We start from the raw sequence: 20,756 nt of genomic DNA, 5'->3' as shown, positions 1-20,756 counted from the left end.
TTACGATATAATAAAAATGTAAGTTTCCTAAATTGGTATTTCCTTCTTTTAAATAACAGTTGTTTAGATTTGTATTTTTAACCATGTTGTATACCATCACGATAATCTCCGTTAAAATAAATATTATACATAAGTACATATGCTGATGTTACATATGAAATATGATGATGGTGACTCTACAAGATGTTGAAAAAATCGCATTTCGAAAATTAAAATGTTTCTTTTAGACGCCCTATAAGTGTCCGAATCAAATCAAACCATACTTGTTTGAACTTTCTTAAGATATTTTATTTTCCATTCTTTTTTAAAGCCATGGCTCTTCTCGTTTCAAAGAAAAAAATTTTTTTTTATTTTTTAGCTTGACGACATAATTCCCGAACCACGTGGTAACAGAAGTTAACATAATATGTAATTTAATATTGGATTATGGTGTAACATGTGCGAAAATGAACCCTATATTGCTGGAAGCATCCTGCCATACAAATAGGCCATGGCCTTTAACCGTTTGAAGCAAATATTTTACCTTACATACCAATTTCTTCAAACTTTTTATACAAGAGATTTTGGGGTCGCTGATTACGAATATGGAGTCAAATTTTAAAACTTTTCAAAATACAAAATGGCGGACCCAACATGAAAATGTAAAAATGATCCCGATCATTAAAAGCGTGTATTCAGGGAAAGTAAAAAGATGGAACAAGAAACTCCCTACATCCTTGTCGTCCTCGTCCTTAGTTCTGAGTAATGCTAATTGCGAGAATTCTTAGAGATTTTCTATTTGCCATCACGTTTGACTGCAATTTTGAATTTTGTAATTGTCAACATATTCGTAATTAGCTACCAAAACTTTTTAACCTAAAGTTACATACAAATCAAATCACCTTCTGACCTCCAATACGAATTATGTGGTCTCAAAAATCTATGACTCTATTACCTAATAAATAGAATATTGTTACCTAACAAACAACATAATTTCACTGGTTGTTACATAATAATTCATTCAATACTAGGAACTTAAATGTGTGATTAAAGTTATATTGGCTTATTGAACAATATGTAAAAATCATAAAAATCCGAGTAGGGAAAGGAGCCATATGAGTATTGCACTATGCCGGAAAGAGTTAAAAATAATATTTTATAACATTTTAAAAATATTAGAAGAATCTAACTTAACTATATATATACAAGTTATAATAAACTTTAGTAAGTCTTTCTGTGGGAATCTCTTTTCTAAATTTTAAGAAGGTAAGAAAGTAAAGACAACAAAACTTAAAAGTGAATGTATGTTTTATCAACGAAGTGATTATTTATTCGTGAATATTATGAAATTTAATAAAGAATATAATATAATAAAGAATAATGTTGAGAAATTGCGGAAACAATTATAACTAAGTTGCAAATACAATTATGTTCAAGTAGAATATAAAATCACAATGAAAATCAAACTAACGAGAAAATAATCGGATCTTGATTTTCTGTTCGGCTTAGATACATTTTGGCGTACCAGCTTGGCTGAAAAGCCAAGGCTTAAGACCGTTGATACTGTAACATATGTGAGGCATTTATCAACAGCCGTATAAAATTTTATTCGTATAACATAAATTTCATATAAACGTTCCTAAGGCAGAGCGATACAATTATTAATGCTGTGACCATTCGAACTTGTTAGAATAGAAAAGGAAAGTATAATAAGTAAACGTAATCTCGAAACCGTTCCCAAACTGAAAAGAATTCTGAACGCTATTACATATTTACTGAATTTCTTGTTGTCTCGTTTGTATTATATAAATTCAGAAGAAGACAACTAAATGAGTATTACGATAATAAATCTCACCAGTCTCGTAATTTCTGTATGGTTTATAACTTCGAAATTTATTTTCTATAAAACGATGTTCTCTAGGAACATACATGACTTCTTGAATCTTCTTTATGCTCTCTTCTGCTTCATTTTGTGACGCAGTGGTGAAAAAAAACGGACATGTACGATCTTGTGTTTTGATGAAAATATCTAACATTGGACTCTCCATACTAAATTCTGCTTGAAATGCAATAATGATATTCGCTTGCTTATACAAATTTGTGCGAATATATTCCTCATATGACACACTTGCATTTCCAAGATATAGATGCCTTTTTATTTGGACGCATTCGCTGCAAACACTGTAGTATTCATTCCTGTCACAATCCGTTTCTGGTGCAACCAATATAACTCTTAATTCCATAATTTTATTAATCGAAAATTTATGTTTATTGAAAATATGTAAGAAAATTTCCCATGATGGTAAGCCCGTTATATCTGCTGAACTCGCACCTATGATATGTACGATAAAGAAAAAACTTCTGTGACCGTTAATAAGTTTATATTCTTCTCTATAAATCTGTGCTTGTTCAAATATATTTACGAATTCCTTTAATCCGTACAATAGGGTCAGTGGAGCTGATATTAAATTCGACAACATGTAACATTGCTTACTCCAAGCTCCCATGATTAAATAGTGTTTACGAATATATTGATTAACAAACGTAATCATGTCATCAAAATCTATTTTTATTTTGGTAAGCCTCATTTCTATTAGACACGTATTTATATCATCGTTGCATACATTTAAAATATTGAAATTTAGGAATAGCAATAACTTTTTGCACATTGACTCGTGTTTTTCTTTAAAATCCCATTGGTGCTCGTCACAATAATTGGCGGAATAGCAGGTCCTGCAAGTTCGCAGACTAATCTGTTGATGACAAATGAGACATGATTTTGCGCATATTATCATCTCTTTCTCGTACGGCTTTAGATCACGTGTCATTTTCATCTGAATTCCTTGCATAAATGTCTTTCGAGATGACCTCCATTCATCATCTGAGTTAAAAGAACTAGCGTTTGATTCCAAGCCTCCTGATCTTGCAAATGTAATAACTATACAGATTTCCATATGCGAACTTTGATGCATTATTTGATGCTCTTTGGAACAATAAAAGACCATGTCGCATGAACCACATGGCATTAATTCGCCTTGACTTGGCCTCTTGCAGACATGACAGATATTCGGATTGAAAAACTGACTATAATTATTTTCTGTGTTTAATTCATCTAATTTATACAAGGCGTTAGTTATTTCGGACATAATATACTGATGTAATTAACAGTTATAAAATACTTTAATCGTTATATTTACTTAGAAATAATGCTAGATATATGAGCGAATATAATAATTCTGTACACGATATTTCTGTACACGAATTCAGTTTAGATGTTCATTTGATGATAGCCCAAAGGACACTAATAACAAATTTGTGTATGTTTCTGTATATTATGTAAATAATTGACAATGTATAATGTAACTGGAGAAATAACGAATTTCGAATAGCCATTAGCACATACAATATGTACATGTTAGCACATACAATGTTTACGTTGCGAAAATTACATATATAAACTGTACGACAAGTATTCAGCTATCACCTGTACGACACATGTATATAATAAATTAATAATAATCAATTAATATTAAATATTCTTACATAACAATATACACTATTTATTTACTTTAATAATGTGGTGTGTATATATTAATTAATTAATTAATGTTATCAAAGTAATAATTCTATTTTATATGAACATTTTAATTAAGTTTTGAGAAATTCAGTTATAAATTATATTTTAAACTTCCATTTAATTATATTTTAAACTACCATTTGCAGTATACAAGAACTCGCGCAGTACAGACATAAGTCGTAGAACTTAAGGGAATGCTATATTTAAAAATTTCACCGCAAAATAGTGGCTTTGTCCTTTTAAATTTTATTCACTATGTTAAATAATTTTGATACCTATTCTTATTTTTTATATTTAATGTATACATATTTTCATTTTTAACTACCATAAGATATTGTAACTGAAAATCATTCTCATATTCTGTTTTGATACAAATTTTTTAAAAAATAGGGAAAAGTTTAAACAAAAATTTATTTCTTTAAAGTTCTTATTTCATCAATGTTTAATATGCTACTGTTAGTATAAAATATTGCTTTTAATATTGCTTAATATGCTTAATAGTGTAAAATATTACTTATAATATTTTATAATAAATTAACTTCTTTCTTCCTTTCTTTTAATAGGGTGCTGCGTCAGTAGGTTGATTCGACCTGTGGTATTTGATAAAAGAATGTTTAGATGATGTTATATTTGCGAATACGCAAATGGGCTAAGAACAATCGAAACTTGTTCACATGTGGTATTTATTAAATCGGACGTTTTTATTAAATCGAATGCAAGATATCAACCAAAATTTTAGGATCCACTGCTTTTCTATTGCATCAATATTTTTGATAAAGACCAGATTGCTTGTACGATAAATCCATGCAGTGACGATAATTCAGCTTTGCCTCTTTTTTTCTCGTGGTTCCCAACTGAGATTTTATTTAAATCAGTTAGGTAGAACTTTTTATTATGTTTCTTCCTTTCAACTTGATTTGTACGATTGATTTTTAAATTGCTTGTTTGCGATAACTTAGAATTTAAAAAACAGGAATTCTTGTCACATTCGTTTATTGCACACTGATTACGAAGATCAATTAATGCATGTGCAATAAAACCAATGTTATTTGGATGCAGGGAGGACCAAAATATCTGTCTGTTAACAATCGGTGTTTAGGGAAGATTGGGTTTCGAACAATCTTATAATAGAGCATGGGGAAAATATCGAGAATATGAGAAGTGTACCTTAAGAACAGATTTACGATATAATAAAAATGTAAGTTTCCTAAATTGGTATTTCCTTCTTTTAAATAACAGTTGTTTAGATTTGTATTTTTAACCATGTTGTATACCATCACGATAATCTCCGTTAAAATAAATATTATACATAAGTACATATGCTAATGTTACATATGAAATATGATGATGGTGACTCTACAAGATGTTGAAAAAATCGCATTTCGAAAATTAAAATGTTCCTTTTAGACGCCCTATAAGTGTCCGAATCAAATCAAACCATACTTGTTTGAACTTTCTTAAGATATTTTATTTTCCATTCTTTTTTAAAGCCATGGCTCTTCTCGTTTCAAAGAAAAAAATTTTTTTTTATTTTTTAGCTTGACGACATAATTCCCGAACCACGTGGTAACAGAAGTTAACATAATATGTAATTTAATATTGGATTATGGTGTAACATGTGTGAAAATGAGCCGTATATCGCTGGAGGCATTCTGCCATACAAATAGGCCATGGCCTTTAACCGTTTGAAGCAAATATTTTACCTTACATACAAATTTCTTCAAATTTTTTATACAAGAGATTTTGGGGTCGCTGATTACGAATATGGAGTCAAATTTTAAAACTTTTCAAAATACAAAATGGCGGACCCGACATGAAAATGTAAAAATGATCCCGATCATTAAAAGCGTGTATTCAGGGAAAGTAAAAAGATGGAACAAGAAACTCCCTACATCCTTGTCGTCCTCGTCCTTAGTTCTGAGTAATACTAATTGCGAGATTTCTTAGAGATTTTCTATTTGCCATCACGTTTGACTGCAATTTTGAATTTTGTAATTGTCAACATATTCGTAATTAGCTACCAAAAACTTTTTAACATGAAGTTACATACAAATCAAGTCACCTTCTGACCTACAATACGAATTCTGTGGTCTCAAAAATCTATGATTCTATTACCTAACAAATAGAATATTGTTACCAAACAAACAACATAATTTCAATGATTGTTACATAGTAATTCAATCAATACTAGGAACTTAAATGTGTGATTAAAGTTATATTGGCTTATTGAACAAAATGTAAAAATCATAAATATCCGAGTAGGGAAAGGAGCCATATGAGTATTGCACTATGCCGGAAAGAATTAAAAATAATATTTTATAACACTTTAAAAATATTAGAAGAATCTAACTTAACTATATATATACAAGTTATAATAAACATTAGTAAGTCTTTCTGTGGGAATCTCTTTTCTAAATTTTAAGAAGGTAAGAAAGTAAAGACAACAAAACTTAAAAGTGAATGTATGTTTTAACAACGAAGTGATTATTTATTCGTGAATATTATGAAATTTAATAAAGAATATAATATAATAAAGAATAATGTTGAGAAATTGCGGAAACAATTATAACTAAGTTGCAAATACAATTATGTTCAAGTAGAATATAAAATCACAATGAAAATCAAACTAACGAGAAAATAATCGGATCTTGATTTTCTGTTCGGCTTAGATACATTTTGGCGTGCCAGCTTGGCTGAAGAGCCAAGGCTTAAGACCGTTGACATGGTAATATCTGTGAGGCATTTATCAATAGTCGAACAAAACTTTATCTGCATAACTCTAATCCTATATAAACTGCCCTAAGGCTGAGAAATACAATTGTTAATCCCGCAGCCCTGCGAGCGAGTTCGAGTGGAAAAGAGTAGTATAATAAATAAATGTAGCCTCGAAAGCTGTTTCCAAGCTGAAGGTAATTCCGAAAGCTTTTATATATTAACTGAATTTCTTGTTGTCTCGCTTGTATTATATAAATTCAGAAGGACACAATTAAATAAGCATTAGGATAACAAATTCACTCGTCTCGTAGTTTCTGCACGGTTTGCAATTCCGAAATTTATTTTCTACAGAACGCAGTTCTCTAGGAACATTCATAACACCTTGTATCTTGTTTATGCTTTCTTCTGCTTTATTCTGTAACGCAGTGGTAAAAAAAAACGGACATATACGATCTTGTGTTCTGACAAAAATATCTAACAGTGAACTCCCCACACTAAATTCTGCTTGAAACACAATAATGATATTTGCTTGCATATACAAATTTGTGCGCACATAATCATCACATGGCACACGTGCTTTTCCAAAGTATAGTTGCCTCTTTGATCGAGCGCATCTGCTGCAAACATTGTAGTATTTATTTATTCATGTCAAAATCCGGTTCTGGTGCTACCAATATAATTCGTAATTCCATAATTTTTTTTGCGAATTTGTATATTCATTAAAAATATGTATTAAAATCTCCCATGATGGTAAGCCCGTTACATCTGCTGAATTCGCTTCTATGATATGTACGATAAAGAAATAACTTCTTTATCTTGTGTATGTTTATATTCTGGTCTATAAATCTGTGCTTCTTCAAATAAATTTGCGAATTCCTTTAATCCGTAAAATAGGGTCAGTGGAGCTGATATTAAATTCGACAATGTGTAAGAATACCCATTCCAAGCTCCCATGCTTGAATTGTGTTCATGAATGTATTGATTAACAAATGTAATCATGTCATCAAAATCTATGTATATTTCAGTAAGCTTCATTTTTGGTAGATACGTTTTTATATTATAGTTGCATGTATTTAAAATATTGAAATTTAGGAATACCAATAAATCCGTGCACATAGACTCGTGTTTTTCTTTAAAATCCAATTGGTGCTCGTCACAATAATTGGCGGAATAGCAGGTCCTGCAAGTTCGCAGACTAATCTGTTGATGACAAATGAGACACGATTTTCATCTCGTACGGCTTTAGATTACGTGATATTCTCATCTGAATTTTTTGCATAAATGTCTTTCGAGATGACCTCCATTCATTATCTGAGTTAAAAGGACCTGCGTTCGATTCCAAGTCTTCTGTTCTTGCAATTTTAATAACTGCACAGACTTCCATATGCGAGCTTTGATCCATTATTTGATGCTCCTTGGAACAATAAAAGACCATGCCGCACGAATCACACGGCATTAATTCGCCTTGACTCAGCTTTTTGCAGACATGACAGATATTCGGATTGAAAAACTAATTATAAATATTTTCTGCGTATAATCCTTCGCATATAAACAAGCATTTAGATATATACGACATAATTTATATATATACTAATTTGACAGTTACGAAATACTTTAACTGTTATATTCACTTAGAAAAATGCTGCATATTTGAGCGAAGATAATAATTCGGTACACGAAAATTCTATACACAAATTTAGTTTAGATATTTAGTTGATGATAGCTCGAAGGACACTAATAATAGATTTGAATACGTTTTTGAATACTCTTTGATTTGTTGATAATGTATATTATAACTGACGGAATAACGATTTTCAAATATCCATTAGCACATACAATATATACATGTGTACTTTGCCAATATTATACATATAAACTGTACAACAAAGCATCAGCATTCTATTATCATGACACATAATATATAATAAGTTTAATAATGAAGTAATTAATATTAATTATATTTACACAAAAATGTACTATTTATTTATATAAATAATGTAGTTTGTATATATTAATTAATTAGTGTTATCAAAGAAATAATTCTATTTTATATGAATATTTAAATTAAGTTTTGAGAAATTCAGTTATAAATTATATTTTAAACTTCCATTTAATTATATTTTAAACTTCCGTTTGCAGTATTCAAGTATACGCGCAGTACAGACACAAGTCGTAGAACTTAAAGGAATGCTATACTTTTAAATTTCACAGAAAAATACTAATTTTCTTCTTTTAAATGTTATTTACTGTGTTAAATAATTTTAATACAAATTTTTATTTTCTATATTTAATGTATATATATTTTCATTTTTAACATACCATAAAATATTGTAACTGAGAATCATTCTGATATTCTGTTTTAATGTACTTTTTGTAAAAAGATAGGGAAACTTTAAACAACAATTTATCCAAGATTTGAGGCTTTTACGGCCATTGATACAATGTCTAGGTATAGCTTCCGGAATGGAGCCGTGTCTTGAATCAGCGATATGCCGACGTTTCGCAAACGTTGCAGTTTGCATCATCAGAGCTGAGAACTCTGATACTGAGCTCCCTTGGGTAAAGGTAGTCCTTATATGCCCCCCCCCCCTTTGTGTAGATGGTGTTTAGGGAGTAGGGGACGAGGCTTGAATTCAGCCAAACAGCGTATTTTAATTGATCAGCTGGTCAATTAAAAAACCGGGAGGGCAGTATGCCAAATAGAGTTTACTTGCATATCTTTGTCTCGGTTGAGGTTGTTGGGACGTTTTAAAATTTCTAGACCTTCACGATGTTTTCAGGCAAAATAACTCTGTGAGTTTTTTGTCCTTTTGAACAATTTGTCCTTTTAATCGTCTTAAACTTGTTATTTAATTAAAGTTTGAAATATGTCTATTAGTATGTAACATTGTTTTTATTATGCTTAATATGCATAATTGTATAAAACATTGTATATTATATTTTATAATAATTTAACTTTATCTTCTTTTCTTTCAATAGAGTGCTGCGTCAATAGATTAATTCATTCTGTGGACGAATTAAATTATTCATTTGATGGAAAAATATTTAGATGGCGTATTACTTGCGAATACACGAATGGACTGAGAACAATCGGGTCCTGTTCACACGTAATATTATATTAAATCTAACTTTTACAAGATGTCAGTCAAAAATTTTGAGAACTGCTGCTTTTCTATTTTTGATGAAGACCAGATTGCATCGACGATCAATCACACAGTGACATATATTTAGTTTCGTCTCTTTTTCCATCGTCGTTCACTAGCGATTTTATTTAAATCAGTTAAATAGGATTTGTTATTATGTTTCTTCCTTTCACATTCATCGGTTTTTTTTTTAATTGCTCGTTTGCGATAACTTAGAATTCGGAAAACAGGAATTCTTTTCACATTCGTTTTGCACACTGATTACGAAGATCAATTAATACATATACTATAAAACCAATGTTATTTAGGTGCAGAGAGGACCAAAATATCTGTGTGTTAATAATCGGTGTGTACGAAAAATTAGGTTTTGGACAAAGGTTCTCATAAGAGAGCGTGGACAAAATATCGAGAATATAAGAACTATACGTTGAGAACAATTTTACAATACATTAAAAATGTAAGTTTCCCAAATTCGCTTCCTTAAAGAAGAAAACTATTATGATGATCTCCCTTAAAATAAATATTACACATGAGAATGTAGTGATGTTGTGTATGAAATATGGTGGTGACTCTATAGGATGTTGAAAAAATGGCGTTTCGAAAATTGAAATGTTTCTTTGGGAACCCCTATAAATGTCAAATCAAATCAACCATACTTGTCTGAACCTTCCTAAGATACTTTATTTTCCACACATTTTTTAGAGCCATAGCCCTTCTCGTTTTGGAGAAAAAAATTCTTTTTGATTTTTGAGCTTGACGACATAACTCCGGAACTACGTTTCCGGTAACAGTAATTACATGATACGTAATTTAAGTTAAAGTTGGATCATGGAGTAAGATGTGTGAAAATGAACTCGATATCGCTGGGGACATTATACCACACAAAAACAGGCCACGGCCTTTAACACTTTGAAGCACACATTTTTCCTTACATACGAATTTCTTGAACCTTCGTATACAACGGTTTTTGGGGTCGCAGATTACAAATATGGAGTCAGGTTTTAAACATTTCCAAAATTCAAAATAGCGGACCCGACATGAAAATGTAAAAATGATTGCGATCACTAAAAATCGTGTATTCAATCAAAGTAGAAAATGGAACAAGAAACTCGCTACGTCCTCGCCGATAGTTCTGGATAATAATAAAAGTGAGATTTCTTAGAAATTTTCTATTTGCCAACATGTTTGCCTGCAATTTTGAATTTTATAATTGTCATATTCGTAATCAGCTACCAAAAACTTTCCAACATAAAGTTATATACAAATCAAGTCACTTTTTGATCTCCATTTCAAATTCTTTGATCTCAAAAGACTCCGACACTATTACCTAACACATAAAATATTGTTACCTAACAACATAATTGTTAAAAAACAACATAATTTTAGTAGTTGTTACATAGTGATTCATGTACTAGGAACTTAAATGTCTGATTAAAGTCATATTGGCTTAATAAAAAATATGTAAAAATTATAAAAAACAGAGTAGGGAAAGGTGCCGTATGGCTATGGCACTATACCGCACAGGGTTAAAAGTAATATTTTATGACATTATAAAAATATTACAAGAATCTAACTTAACTATAAATATACACAAGTTATAATAAACATTAGTATGTCTTTTTGTGGGAGTCTCCTTTCTAAAGTTTAAGAAGGTAAGAAGGTAAATATAATATACTTGACAATGAATGTATGTTCTATCAACGAAATGATTATTTATTCGTGAATATTATAAAATTTACAAATAATAAAGAATAATGTTGAAATATTGCAGAAGCAATCATAACTAAGTTGCAAATACAATTATGTTAAGTAGAATATAAAATCATGATGCAAATCAAACTAACGAGAAAATAATCGGATCTTGATTTTCTGTGCGGATTAAGGTACATTTTGTCGTTCCAGCTCGGCTGAAGAGCCATGGCTTAGGACCATTGACATTGTAATATCTGTGAGACTCTTATCAATAGCCGAACAAAACTTTATCTGCGTAACTTAAACTCCATATAAACGGCCTTCAGGCTGAGAAATATAATTGTTAATTTCGCGGCCCAGCGGACGAGTTAGAGTGAAAAAGGGAAGTATATGTAGCCTCGAAACCGTTCCCAAACTAAAGGTAATTCCGAAAGCTGTTATATATTTATTGAATTTCTTGTTGTCTCGTTTGTATTATATAAATTCAGAAGAACACAACTAAATGAGCATTACGATAACAAATCTCACCAGTCTCGTAATTTCTGTATGGTCTACAACTCCGAAATTTATTTTCTACAGAACGCTGTTCTCTAGGAACATTCATGACTTCTTGTATCTTCCTTATGCTCTCTTCTGCTTTATTTTGTGACGAAGTAGTGAAAAAAAACGGACATGTACGATCTTGTGTTGCGATGAAAATATCTAACAGTGAACTCCCCATACTAAATTCTGCTTGAAATGCAATAATGATATTTGCTTGCTTATACAGATTTGTACGCAAATAATCCTCATATGACACATGTCCAAGATATAGGTGCTTATTTGCTTCGACGCATCGGCTGCAAACATCGTAATATTCATTCCTGTCACAATCCGTTTCTGGTGCTACCAATATAACTTTTAATTCCATAATTTTCTTTTGCGAACATGTATGTTTATTGAAAATATGTAAGAAAATCTCCCATGATGGTAAGCCCGTTATATCTACTGAACTCGCACCTATGATATGTACGATAAAGATAAAACTTTTGCGGCGTTTAATAAGTTTATATTCTTCTCTATAAATCTGTGCTTCTTCAAATAAATTTGCGAATTCCTTCAACCCGTAATATAGTGTCAATGGTGCTGACATATAATCCGAATATATGTAAGAATTATCGTTCCAATCTCCCATCTTTGCATATTGTTTATTAATATGTTGATTAACAAATGTAATCATATCATCAAAATCTATTGTTATATTGGCAAACTTCATAGCTGGTGGATACAAATTTAAATCAAATTTTTTACTTAAAATATTCAAATTCAGAAATACCAATAAATCCGTACACATTGACTCGTGTTTTTTGTTAAAATCCCTTTGGTGCTCATCACAATAATTGGCGGAATAACAGATGTTGCATGTTCGCAGATTAATCTGTTGGTGACAAATGAGACATGATTTTGCACACATTATTATCTCTTTCTCGTACGGCTTTAGATCACGTGTCATTTTTATCTGAATTCCTTGCATAAATGTCTTTCGAGATGACCTCCATTCATCATCTGAGTTAAAAAAACGAGCGTTCAATTCCAAGTCTTCTGTTCTTGCAAATGTAATAAATAGACAGACTTCCATATGCGAGCTTTGATGCATTATTTGATGCTCTTTGGAACAATAAAAGACCATGTCGCATGAACCACATGGCATTAATTCGCCTTGATTCGGCCACTTGCAGACATGACAGATATTCGGATTGAAAAACTGATTATAATTATTTGCTGTGTCTAATCCACCAGATATACACAAGGTTTTAGTTACATCACACATTATATACTCGTGTAATTGACAATTATCAAAAACTTTACTCGTTATATTCACTTAAAAATAATGCTAGATATATATGCGAAGGTAATAATTCTGTACACGACAATTCTGTACACGAATTCAGTTTAGATGTTGAATTGAGTATAGCCCGAAGGACACTAATAACAGATTTGTGTATGTTTTCGAATATAATGTAATTTATCGACAATGTATATTGAAACTGGCAAAAGGACGAATTTCGAATAGCCATTGGCACGGACAATATGTACATGTGTACATTGCGAATATTATAAATATATATTGTACGACAATTATTCAGCTATCAACCGTACCACAAATATATGTAATAAATTAATAACAAATAACAGATATTAAATGAACTTGCAAAAAAAATATATACTATTTATTTAAATAAAATGGTGTATATATATTAATTAATGTTAAATAATAATTCAAAGAAATAATACTATTTTATATGAATATTTAAATTAAGTTTTGAGAAGTTCAGTTATAAATTATATTTTGAACTCTTCCGTTTAATTATATTTTCAATTTTCGTTTGCAGTATACAAGTACTAGCGCAGTACAGACACAAGTCGTAAAACTTAAAGGAATGCTATACTTGAAAATTTCACCAAAAAATACTGATTTTCTTCTTATAAATTTTATTCACTGTGTTAAATAACTTTGATACCAATTTTTATTTTATATATTTAATGTATACATATTTTCATTTTTAACATACCATAAGATGTTGTAGCTGAGAATCACTTAACAGAATGATATTCTGTTTTAATATACTTTTTCTAAAAAATAAGGAAAAGTTTAAACAAAAATTTATCTCTTTAACCTTGGCTTTTTTATCAATGTTTGATATATGTCTATTAGTATAAAATATTGCTTTTAATGCTTAATATGATTAATAGTATGAAACATTACTTATAATATTTTATAATAATTTGTCTTCCTTCTTCCTTTCTTTCAATGCGTCAATAGGTCAATAGGTTGATTCATCCTGATATTTGATGGAAGAATGCTTAGATGGCATTATATTTCCGAATACGGAAATGGGTTAAGAATAATCGGATCCTGTTGACACGTGATATTATATTAAATCTAACGTTTACAAGATATCACTCAAAAAATTTGTGACCTACTGCTTTTCTATTTTTGATGAAGGCCAGATTGCTTTGACGATAAATCTATACAGTGACGATAATTGAGCTTTGCCTCTTTTTTTCATTGCGGTTCACAAATGTGATTTTATTTAAACCAGTTAAATCAGTAGGATTTTTTCATTTGTTTCTTCCTTTTAACTTGATCGTACGATTATTTTTTAATTGCTTGTTTGCGATAACTTAGAATTCGAAGAACAGGGATCCTTGTCACATTCGTTTTTTGTGCACTTATTACGAAGATTAATTAATATGCAATAAAACCAATGTTATTTAGATGCAAAGAGTATTAAAATATTTTTCTATTAATAATCGTTGTTTATCGAAAATCGGATTTCGGTAATAGAATGCGGACAAAATATCGAGAATATAAGAAGTATAAGTTAAGAACAGTTTTACGATACATTAAAAATGTAAGTTTCCCAAATTGATATTCACTTCTTTTAAAAAAGTAAATCTTTAATTTTTTGTATTTTTAACTATATTATACCATCACGATAAGCTCTGATAAAATCAATGTTATACATGAGTACGTAGTGATGTTGCATATAAAATATTATATGATGGTGGCGGCTCTACAGGATGTTGAAAAAATCGCGTTTCAAAAATTGAAATGTTTCTTTTGGACACTCTATAAGTGTCCGAATCAAATCAAATCATACTTGTTTCAACCTTCCTCAGGTATTTTATTTTCCATACTTTTTTCAAAGCCATAGCTCTTCTCGTTTCGAAGAAAAAAATTCTTTTTTGATTTTTGAGCTTGACGACATAACTCCGGAACCACGTGATAACAGAAGTTAACATGATATGTAATTTAATATTGGATCATGGTATAATATGTGTGAAAATGAGCCCTATATCGCTGGGGGCATCCTATCAAGCAAAAACAGGCCACATCCCTTAACCGTTTCAAGCATACCTTACATACGAATTTCTTGAAACCTTGTATACAGGGAATTTTGGGGTCGCTGATTACGAATATGGAGTCAAATTTTCAAAATTTTCAAAATTCAAAATGGCAGACCCAACATGAAAATGTAGAAATGATTCCGATCACTAAAAATCGTGTATTCAAAGGAAGTAAAAAATGGAACAAGAAACTTGCTACGTCCTCGTCGATAGTTCTGGTAATAATAAAAGTGAGATTTCTTAAAGATTTTCTATTGTCATCATGTTTGCCTACAATTTTTAATTTTATAATTGTCATATTCGTAATCAGCTACCCAAATACTTTCTAACATAAAGTTATATACACATCAAGTCACTTTTTGACATCCATTTCAAATTCTTTGATCTCAAAAAACTCCGACACTATTACCTAACAAATAATATATTGTTACCTAACAAACAACATAATTTTAGTAGTTGTTACATAGTTATTCATGTTCTAAGAACTTAAATGTGTGATTAAAGTCATATTGGCTTAATAAAAAATATGTAAAAATTATAAAAAACAGAGTAGGGAAAGGTGCCGTATGGCTATGGCACTATACCGCACAGGGTTAAAAGTAATATTTTATGACATTATAAAAATATTACAAGGATCTAACTTAACTATATATATACAAGTTATAATAAACATTAGTATGTCTTTTTGTGGGAGTCTCCTTTCTAAAGTTTAAGAAGGTAAGCAGGTAAATATAATATACTTGACAATGAATGTATGTTCTATCAACGAAATGATTATTTATTCGTGAATATTATAAAATTTACAAATAATAAAGAATAATGTTGAAAAATTGCGGAAGCAATCATAACTAAGTTGCAAATACAATTATGTTAAGTAGAATATAAAATCACGATGAAAATCAAAATTACGAGAAAATAATCAAATCTTGATTTTCTATTCGGCTTAGGGTACATTTCGCCGTTCTAGCTCGGCTAAAGAGCCATGGCTGAGGACCGTTGACATTGTAATATCTGTGAAGCTCTTATCAATAGCCAAACAAAACTTTATCTGCGTAACTTAAACTCCATATAAACGGCCCTAAGGTTGAGAAATATAATTGTTAATTCCGCGGCCCAGCGGACGAGTTAGAGTGGAAAAGGGAAGTATATGTAGCCTCGAAACCGTTCTCAAACTAAAGGTAATTCCGAAAGCTGTTATATATTTATTAAATTTCTTGTTGTCTCGTTTGTATTATATAAATTCAGAAGAACACAACTAAATGAGCATTACGATAACAAATCTCACCAGTCTCGTAATTTCTGTATGGTCTATAACTCCGAAATTTATTTTCTACAGAACGCTGTCTAGGAACGTTCAAGACTTCTTGTATCTTCCTTATGTTCTCTTCTGCTTTATTTTGTGACGCTGTGGTGAAAAAAAACGGACATGTACGATCTTGTGTTGCGATGAAAATATCTAATAGGGGACTCCCCATACTAAATTCTGCTTGAAATGCAATAATGATATTTGCTTGCTTATACAAATTTGTGCGCATATAATCCTCATATGACACACTTGCATTTCCAAGATATAGCTGCTTATTTGTTCGGACGCATTCTCTGCAAACATCGTAATATTCATTCCTGTCACAATCCGTTTCTGGTGCTACCAATATAACTTTTAATTCCATAATTTTATTTTCCGAAAATTTATGTTTATTAAAAATATGTAAGAAAATTTCCCATGATGGTAAACCCGTTATATCTACTGAAATCGCACCTATGATATGTACGATAAAAAGAAAACTTCTGCTGCGGTTAATAAGTTTATGTTCTTCTCTATAAATCTGTGCTTCTTTAAATAAATTTGCGAATTCCTTTAACCCGTAATATAGTGTCAATGGTGCTGACAAATAATCTGAATATATGTAAGAATTATCATTCCAAACTCCCATCTTTGCATAATGTTTATTAATATATTGATCAACAAATGTAATCATATCATCAAAATCTATTGTTATTCTGGTAAACTTCATAGTTTGTGGATACGTTTTTAAATTTAAGTAGCTTTTATTTAAGATATTTAAATTCAACAATACCAGTAAATCTGTACACATTGTCCCGTGTTTTTTTTTTAAATAAAATTGGTGCTTATCACAATAATTGGCGGAATAACAGATGTTGCATGTTCGCAGATTAATCTGTTGGTGACAAATAAGACATGATTTTGCGCACATTATTATCTCTTTCTCGTACGGCTTTAGATCACGTGTCATTTTTATCTGAATTCCTTGCATAAATGTCTTTCGATATGACCTCCATTCATCATCTGAGTTAAAAGAACTATCGTTTGATTCCAAGTCTTCTGTTCTTGCAATTTTAATAACTATACAGACTTCTATATGCGAGCTGTGATGGATTATTTGATGCTCCTTGGAACAATAAAAGACCATGCCGCACGAATCACATGGCATTAATTTGCCTTCATTCGGCCTCTTGCAGACATGACAAATATTCGGATTGAAAAACTCATTATAATTATTTTCTGTACATAATTCATGATATAAATACAAGGTTTTAGTTATTTCAGACATTATATACTCGTGTAATTGACAGTTATTGATCACTTTAATCGTTATATTCACTTAGAAATAATGCTGGATATATGAGCGAAGGTAATAATTCTGTACACGACAATTCTGTACACGAATTCAGTTTAGATGTTGAGTTGAGTATAGCCCGAAGGACACTAATAACAGATTTGTGTATGTTTTCGAATATTATGTGATTTATTGACAATATATATGTAAACTGGCGAAAGAATGAATTTCGAATAGCCATTAGCACATACGATATGTACATGTGTACCTTGCGAATATTATAAATATAAATTGTACGACAATTATTCAGCTATCATCCATAGCACACATATATATAATAAATTAATAACAAATAAATGATATTAAATGAACTTACATAAAAATATGTACTATTTATTTAAATAAGGTGGTGTGAATATATTAATTAATGTTATCAAAGTAATAATTCTATTTTATATGAATATTTAAATTAAGTTTTGAGAAGTTCAGTTATAAATTATATTTTGAACTCTTCCGTTTAATTATATTTTCAATTTTCGTTTGCAGTATACAAGTACTAGCGCAGTACAGACACAAGTCGTAAAACTTAAAGGAATGCTATACTTTAAAATTTCACCGAAAAATACTGATTTTCTTCTTATAAATTTTATTTACTGTGTTAAATAACTTTGATACCAATTTATATTTTTTAAATTTAATGTATACATATTTTCATTTTTAACATACCATAAAATGTTGTAGCTGAGAATCACACAACAGAATGATATTCTGTTTTAATATACTTTTTCTAAAATATAGGGAAAAGTTTAACAAAAATTTGTCTCTTTAACCTTGGCTTTATTATCAATGTTTTTGATATATGTCTATTAGTATAAAATATTGTTTTTAATGCTTAATATGATTAATGGTATAAAACATTACTTATAATATTTTATAATAATCTTCTCTCTTCCTTTCTTTCAATGCGTCAATAGGTCAGTAGGTTGATTCGTCCTGATATTTGATGGAAGAATGCTTAGATGGCGTTATATTTCCGAATACGAAAATGGGCTAAGAACAATCGGATCCTGTTCACACGTGATATTATATTAAATCTAACATTTGCAAGATATCAATCAAAAAATGTGTGACCTACTGCTTTTCTATTTTTGATGAAAGCCAGATTGCTTTGACGATAAATCTATACAGTGACGATAATTGAGCTTTGCCTCTTTCTTTCATTGCGGTTCCCAAATGTGATTTTATTTAAATCAGTTAAATCAGTAGAATTTTTTCTTATGTTTCTTCCTTTCAACTTGATCGTACGATTATTTTTTAATTACTTGTTTGCAATACTTTAGAATTCGAAAAACAGGAATCCTTGTCACATTCTTTTTCGGCGCACTGATTGCGAAGATCAATTAATCGCATATGCGATAAAACCAATGTTATTTAGATGCAAAAAGTACCTAAATATCTTTCTATTAATAATCGTTATCTATCGAAAATCGGATTTCGGTCATAGAGTGTGGACAAAATATCGAGAATATAAGAAGTATAAGTTAAAAACAGTTTTACGATACATTAAAAATGTAAGTTTCTCAAACTGACATTCACTTCTTTTAAAAAAGTAAATCTTAAATTTTTTGTGTTTTTAACTATATTATACCTTCACGATAAGCTCTGATAAAATCAATGTTATACATGAGTACGTAGTGATGTTGCATATAATATATTATATGATCTTGGCGACTCTACAGGATGTTGAAAAAATCGCGTTTCAAAAATTGAAATGTTTCTTTTGGACGCTCTATAAGTGTCCGAATCAAATCAAATCATACATGTTTGAACCTTCCTAAGGTATTTTATTTTCCATATTTTTTCCAAACCATAGCTCTTCACGTTTCGAAGAAAGAAATTCTTTTTTTGATTTTTGAATTTGACGACATAACTCCGGCGATGGTAACAGAAGTTAACATGATATGTAATTTAATATTGGATCATGGTGTAACATGTGTGAAAATGAGCCCTATATCGCTGGGGACATCCTGCCAAGAGAAAACAGGCCACGGCCTTTAACCATTTCAAGCATACATTTTACCTTACATACGAGAGTATACAGGGAATTTAGGGTCGCTGGTTACGAATATAGAGTCAAATTTTGAAAATTTTCAAAATTCAAAATGGTGGACGCGACATGAAAATGTAAAAATGATTCCGATCACTAAAAATCGTGTATTCAAAGGAAGTCAAAAATGGAACAAGAAACTCGCTACGTCCTCGCCGATAGTTCTGGATAATAATAAAAGTGAGATTTCTTAGAGATTTTCTATTTGCCAACATGTTTGCCTGCAATTTTGAATTTTATAATTGTCATATCAGTAATCAGTTACCAAAAACTTTCCAACATAAAGTTATATACAAATCAAGTCACTTTTTGACTTCCATTTCAAATTCTTTGATCTCAAAAAGCTCCGACACTATTACCTAACAAATAAAATATTGTTACATAACAACATAATTTTAGTAGTTGTTACAAAGGTGCCGCATGACTATGGCACTATATCGCACAGGGTTAAAAGTAATATTTTATAACATTATAAAAATACTAGGAGAATTTAACTTAACTATATATATATGTACAAGTTATAATAAACATTAGTATGTCTTTTTGTGGGACACTTTTCTAAATTTTAAAAAGGTGAGAAGGTAAATATAATATACTTGAAAATGAATGTATGTTCTATCAACAAAGTGATTATTTATTCGTGAATATTATCAAATTTACAAATAATAAAGAGTAATGTTGAAAAATTGCGGAAGCAATCATAACTAAGTTGCAAATACAATTATGTTAAGTAGAATATAAAATCACGATGAAAATCAAACTAACGAGAAAATAATCGGATCTTGATTTTCTGTGCGGCTTAGGGTATATTTTGTCGTTCCAGCTCGGCTGAAGAGCCATGGCTTAGGACCGTTGACATTGTAATATCTGTGAGGCTCTTATCAATAGCCGAACAAAACTTTATCTGCGCAACTTAAACTCCATATAAACGGCCCTCAGGCTGAGAAATATAATTGTTAATTTCGCGGCCCAGCGGTCGAGTTAGAGTGGAAAAGGGAAGTATATGTAGCCTCGAAACCGTTCCCAAACTAAAGGTAATTCTGAAAGTTGTTATATATTTACTGAATTTCTTT

The 20,756-nt window shown here is 30.4% G+C and overlaps 4 protein-coding genes across 14 annotated transcripts in view; all 4 read right to left on the bottom strand.

Moving 5' to 3' along the window:
* Nucleotides 1–3,308, bottom strand: part of LOC116842923 — an 8,071-nt gene extending 4,763 nt beyond the window's left edge. For 2 of the 4 annotated variants that reach the window (XM_032812800.1, XM_032812803.1), the window contains exon 1: nt 2,985–3,307. In XM_032812800.1, the coding sequence (XP_032668691.1) occupies nt 2,985–3,125 (141 nt within the window). In that variant the 5' untranslated portion in view covers nt 3,126–3,307. Of the gene's footprint in view, nt 1–1,269; nt 1,722–1,834 lie in introns of those variants that run through there. The other 2 variants (XM_032812801.1, XM_032812802.1) reach the window with 2 other exon arrangements.
* Nucleotides 1–20,756, bottom strand: part of LOC116842921 (serine-rich adhesin for platelets-like) — a 261,954-nt gene that overhangs the window by 202,302 nt on the left and 38,896 nt on the right. The gene's annotated exons all lie outside the window — the stretch shown is intronic.
* Nucleotides 10,850–20,756, bottom strand: part of LOC116842922 — a 12,847-nt gene continuing 2,940 nt past the window's right edge. For 2 of the 7 annotated variants that reach the window (XM_032812792.1, XM_032812793.1), the window contains one exon: nt 20,297–20,723. In XM_032812792.1, the coding sequence (XP_032668683.1) occupies nt 20,665–20,723 (59 nt within the window). In that variant the 3' untranslated portion in view covers nt 20,297–20,664. Of the gene's footprint in view, nt 13,242–15,748; nt 16,200–20,296 lie in introns of those variants that run through there. The other 5 variants (XM_032812795.1, XM_032812798.1, XM_032812797.1 and 2 more) reach the window with 5 other exon arrangements.
* LOC116842925 lies at nt 15,749–17,809 on the bottom strand. Its single transcript, XM_032812804.1, has 2 exons — nt 16,283–17,809; nt 15,749–16,075 (listed from the first exon to the last, which is right to left on the bottom strand). Exons 1-2 carry the CDS (start codon nt 17,568–17,570, stop codon nt 16,023–16,025), a joined length of 1,341 nt encoding a protein of 446 aa, XP_032668695.1. The 5' UTR covers nt 17,571–17,809; the 3' UTR covers nt 15,749–16,022.

This window comes from Odontomachus brunneus, unplaced genomic scaffold (genome assembly GCF_010583005.1).
Source record: "Odontomachus brunneus isolate Ranch 3 - 2012 unplaced genomic scaffold, Obru_v1 Obru_scaffold_028, whole genome shotgun sequence".
NCBI lineage: Eukaryota > Metazoa > Arthropoda > Insecta > Hymenoptera > Formicidae > Odontomachus > Odontomachus brunneus.
Note: the sequence above shows the minus strand (reverse complement) of the source record. Positions and strands in the feature narration are given on the sequence as shown.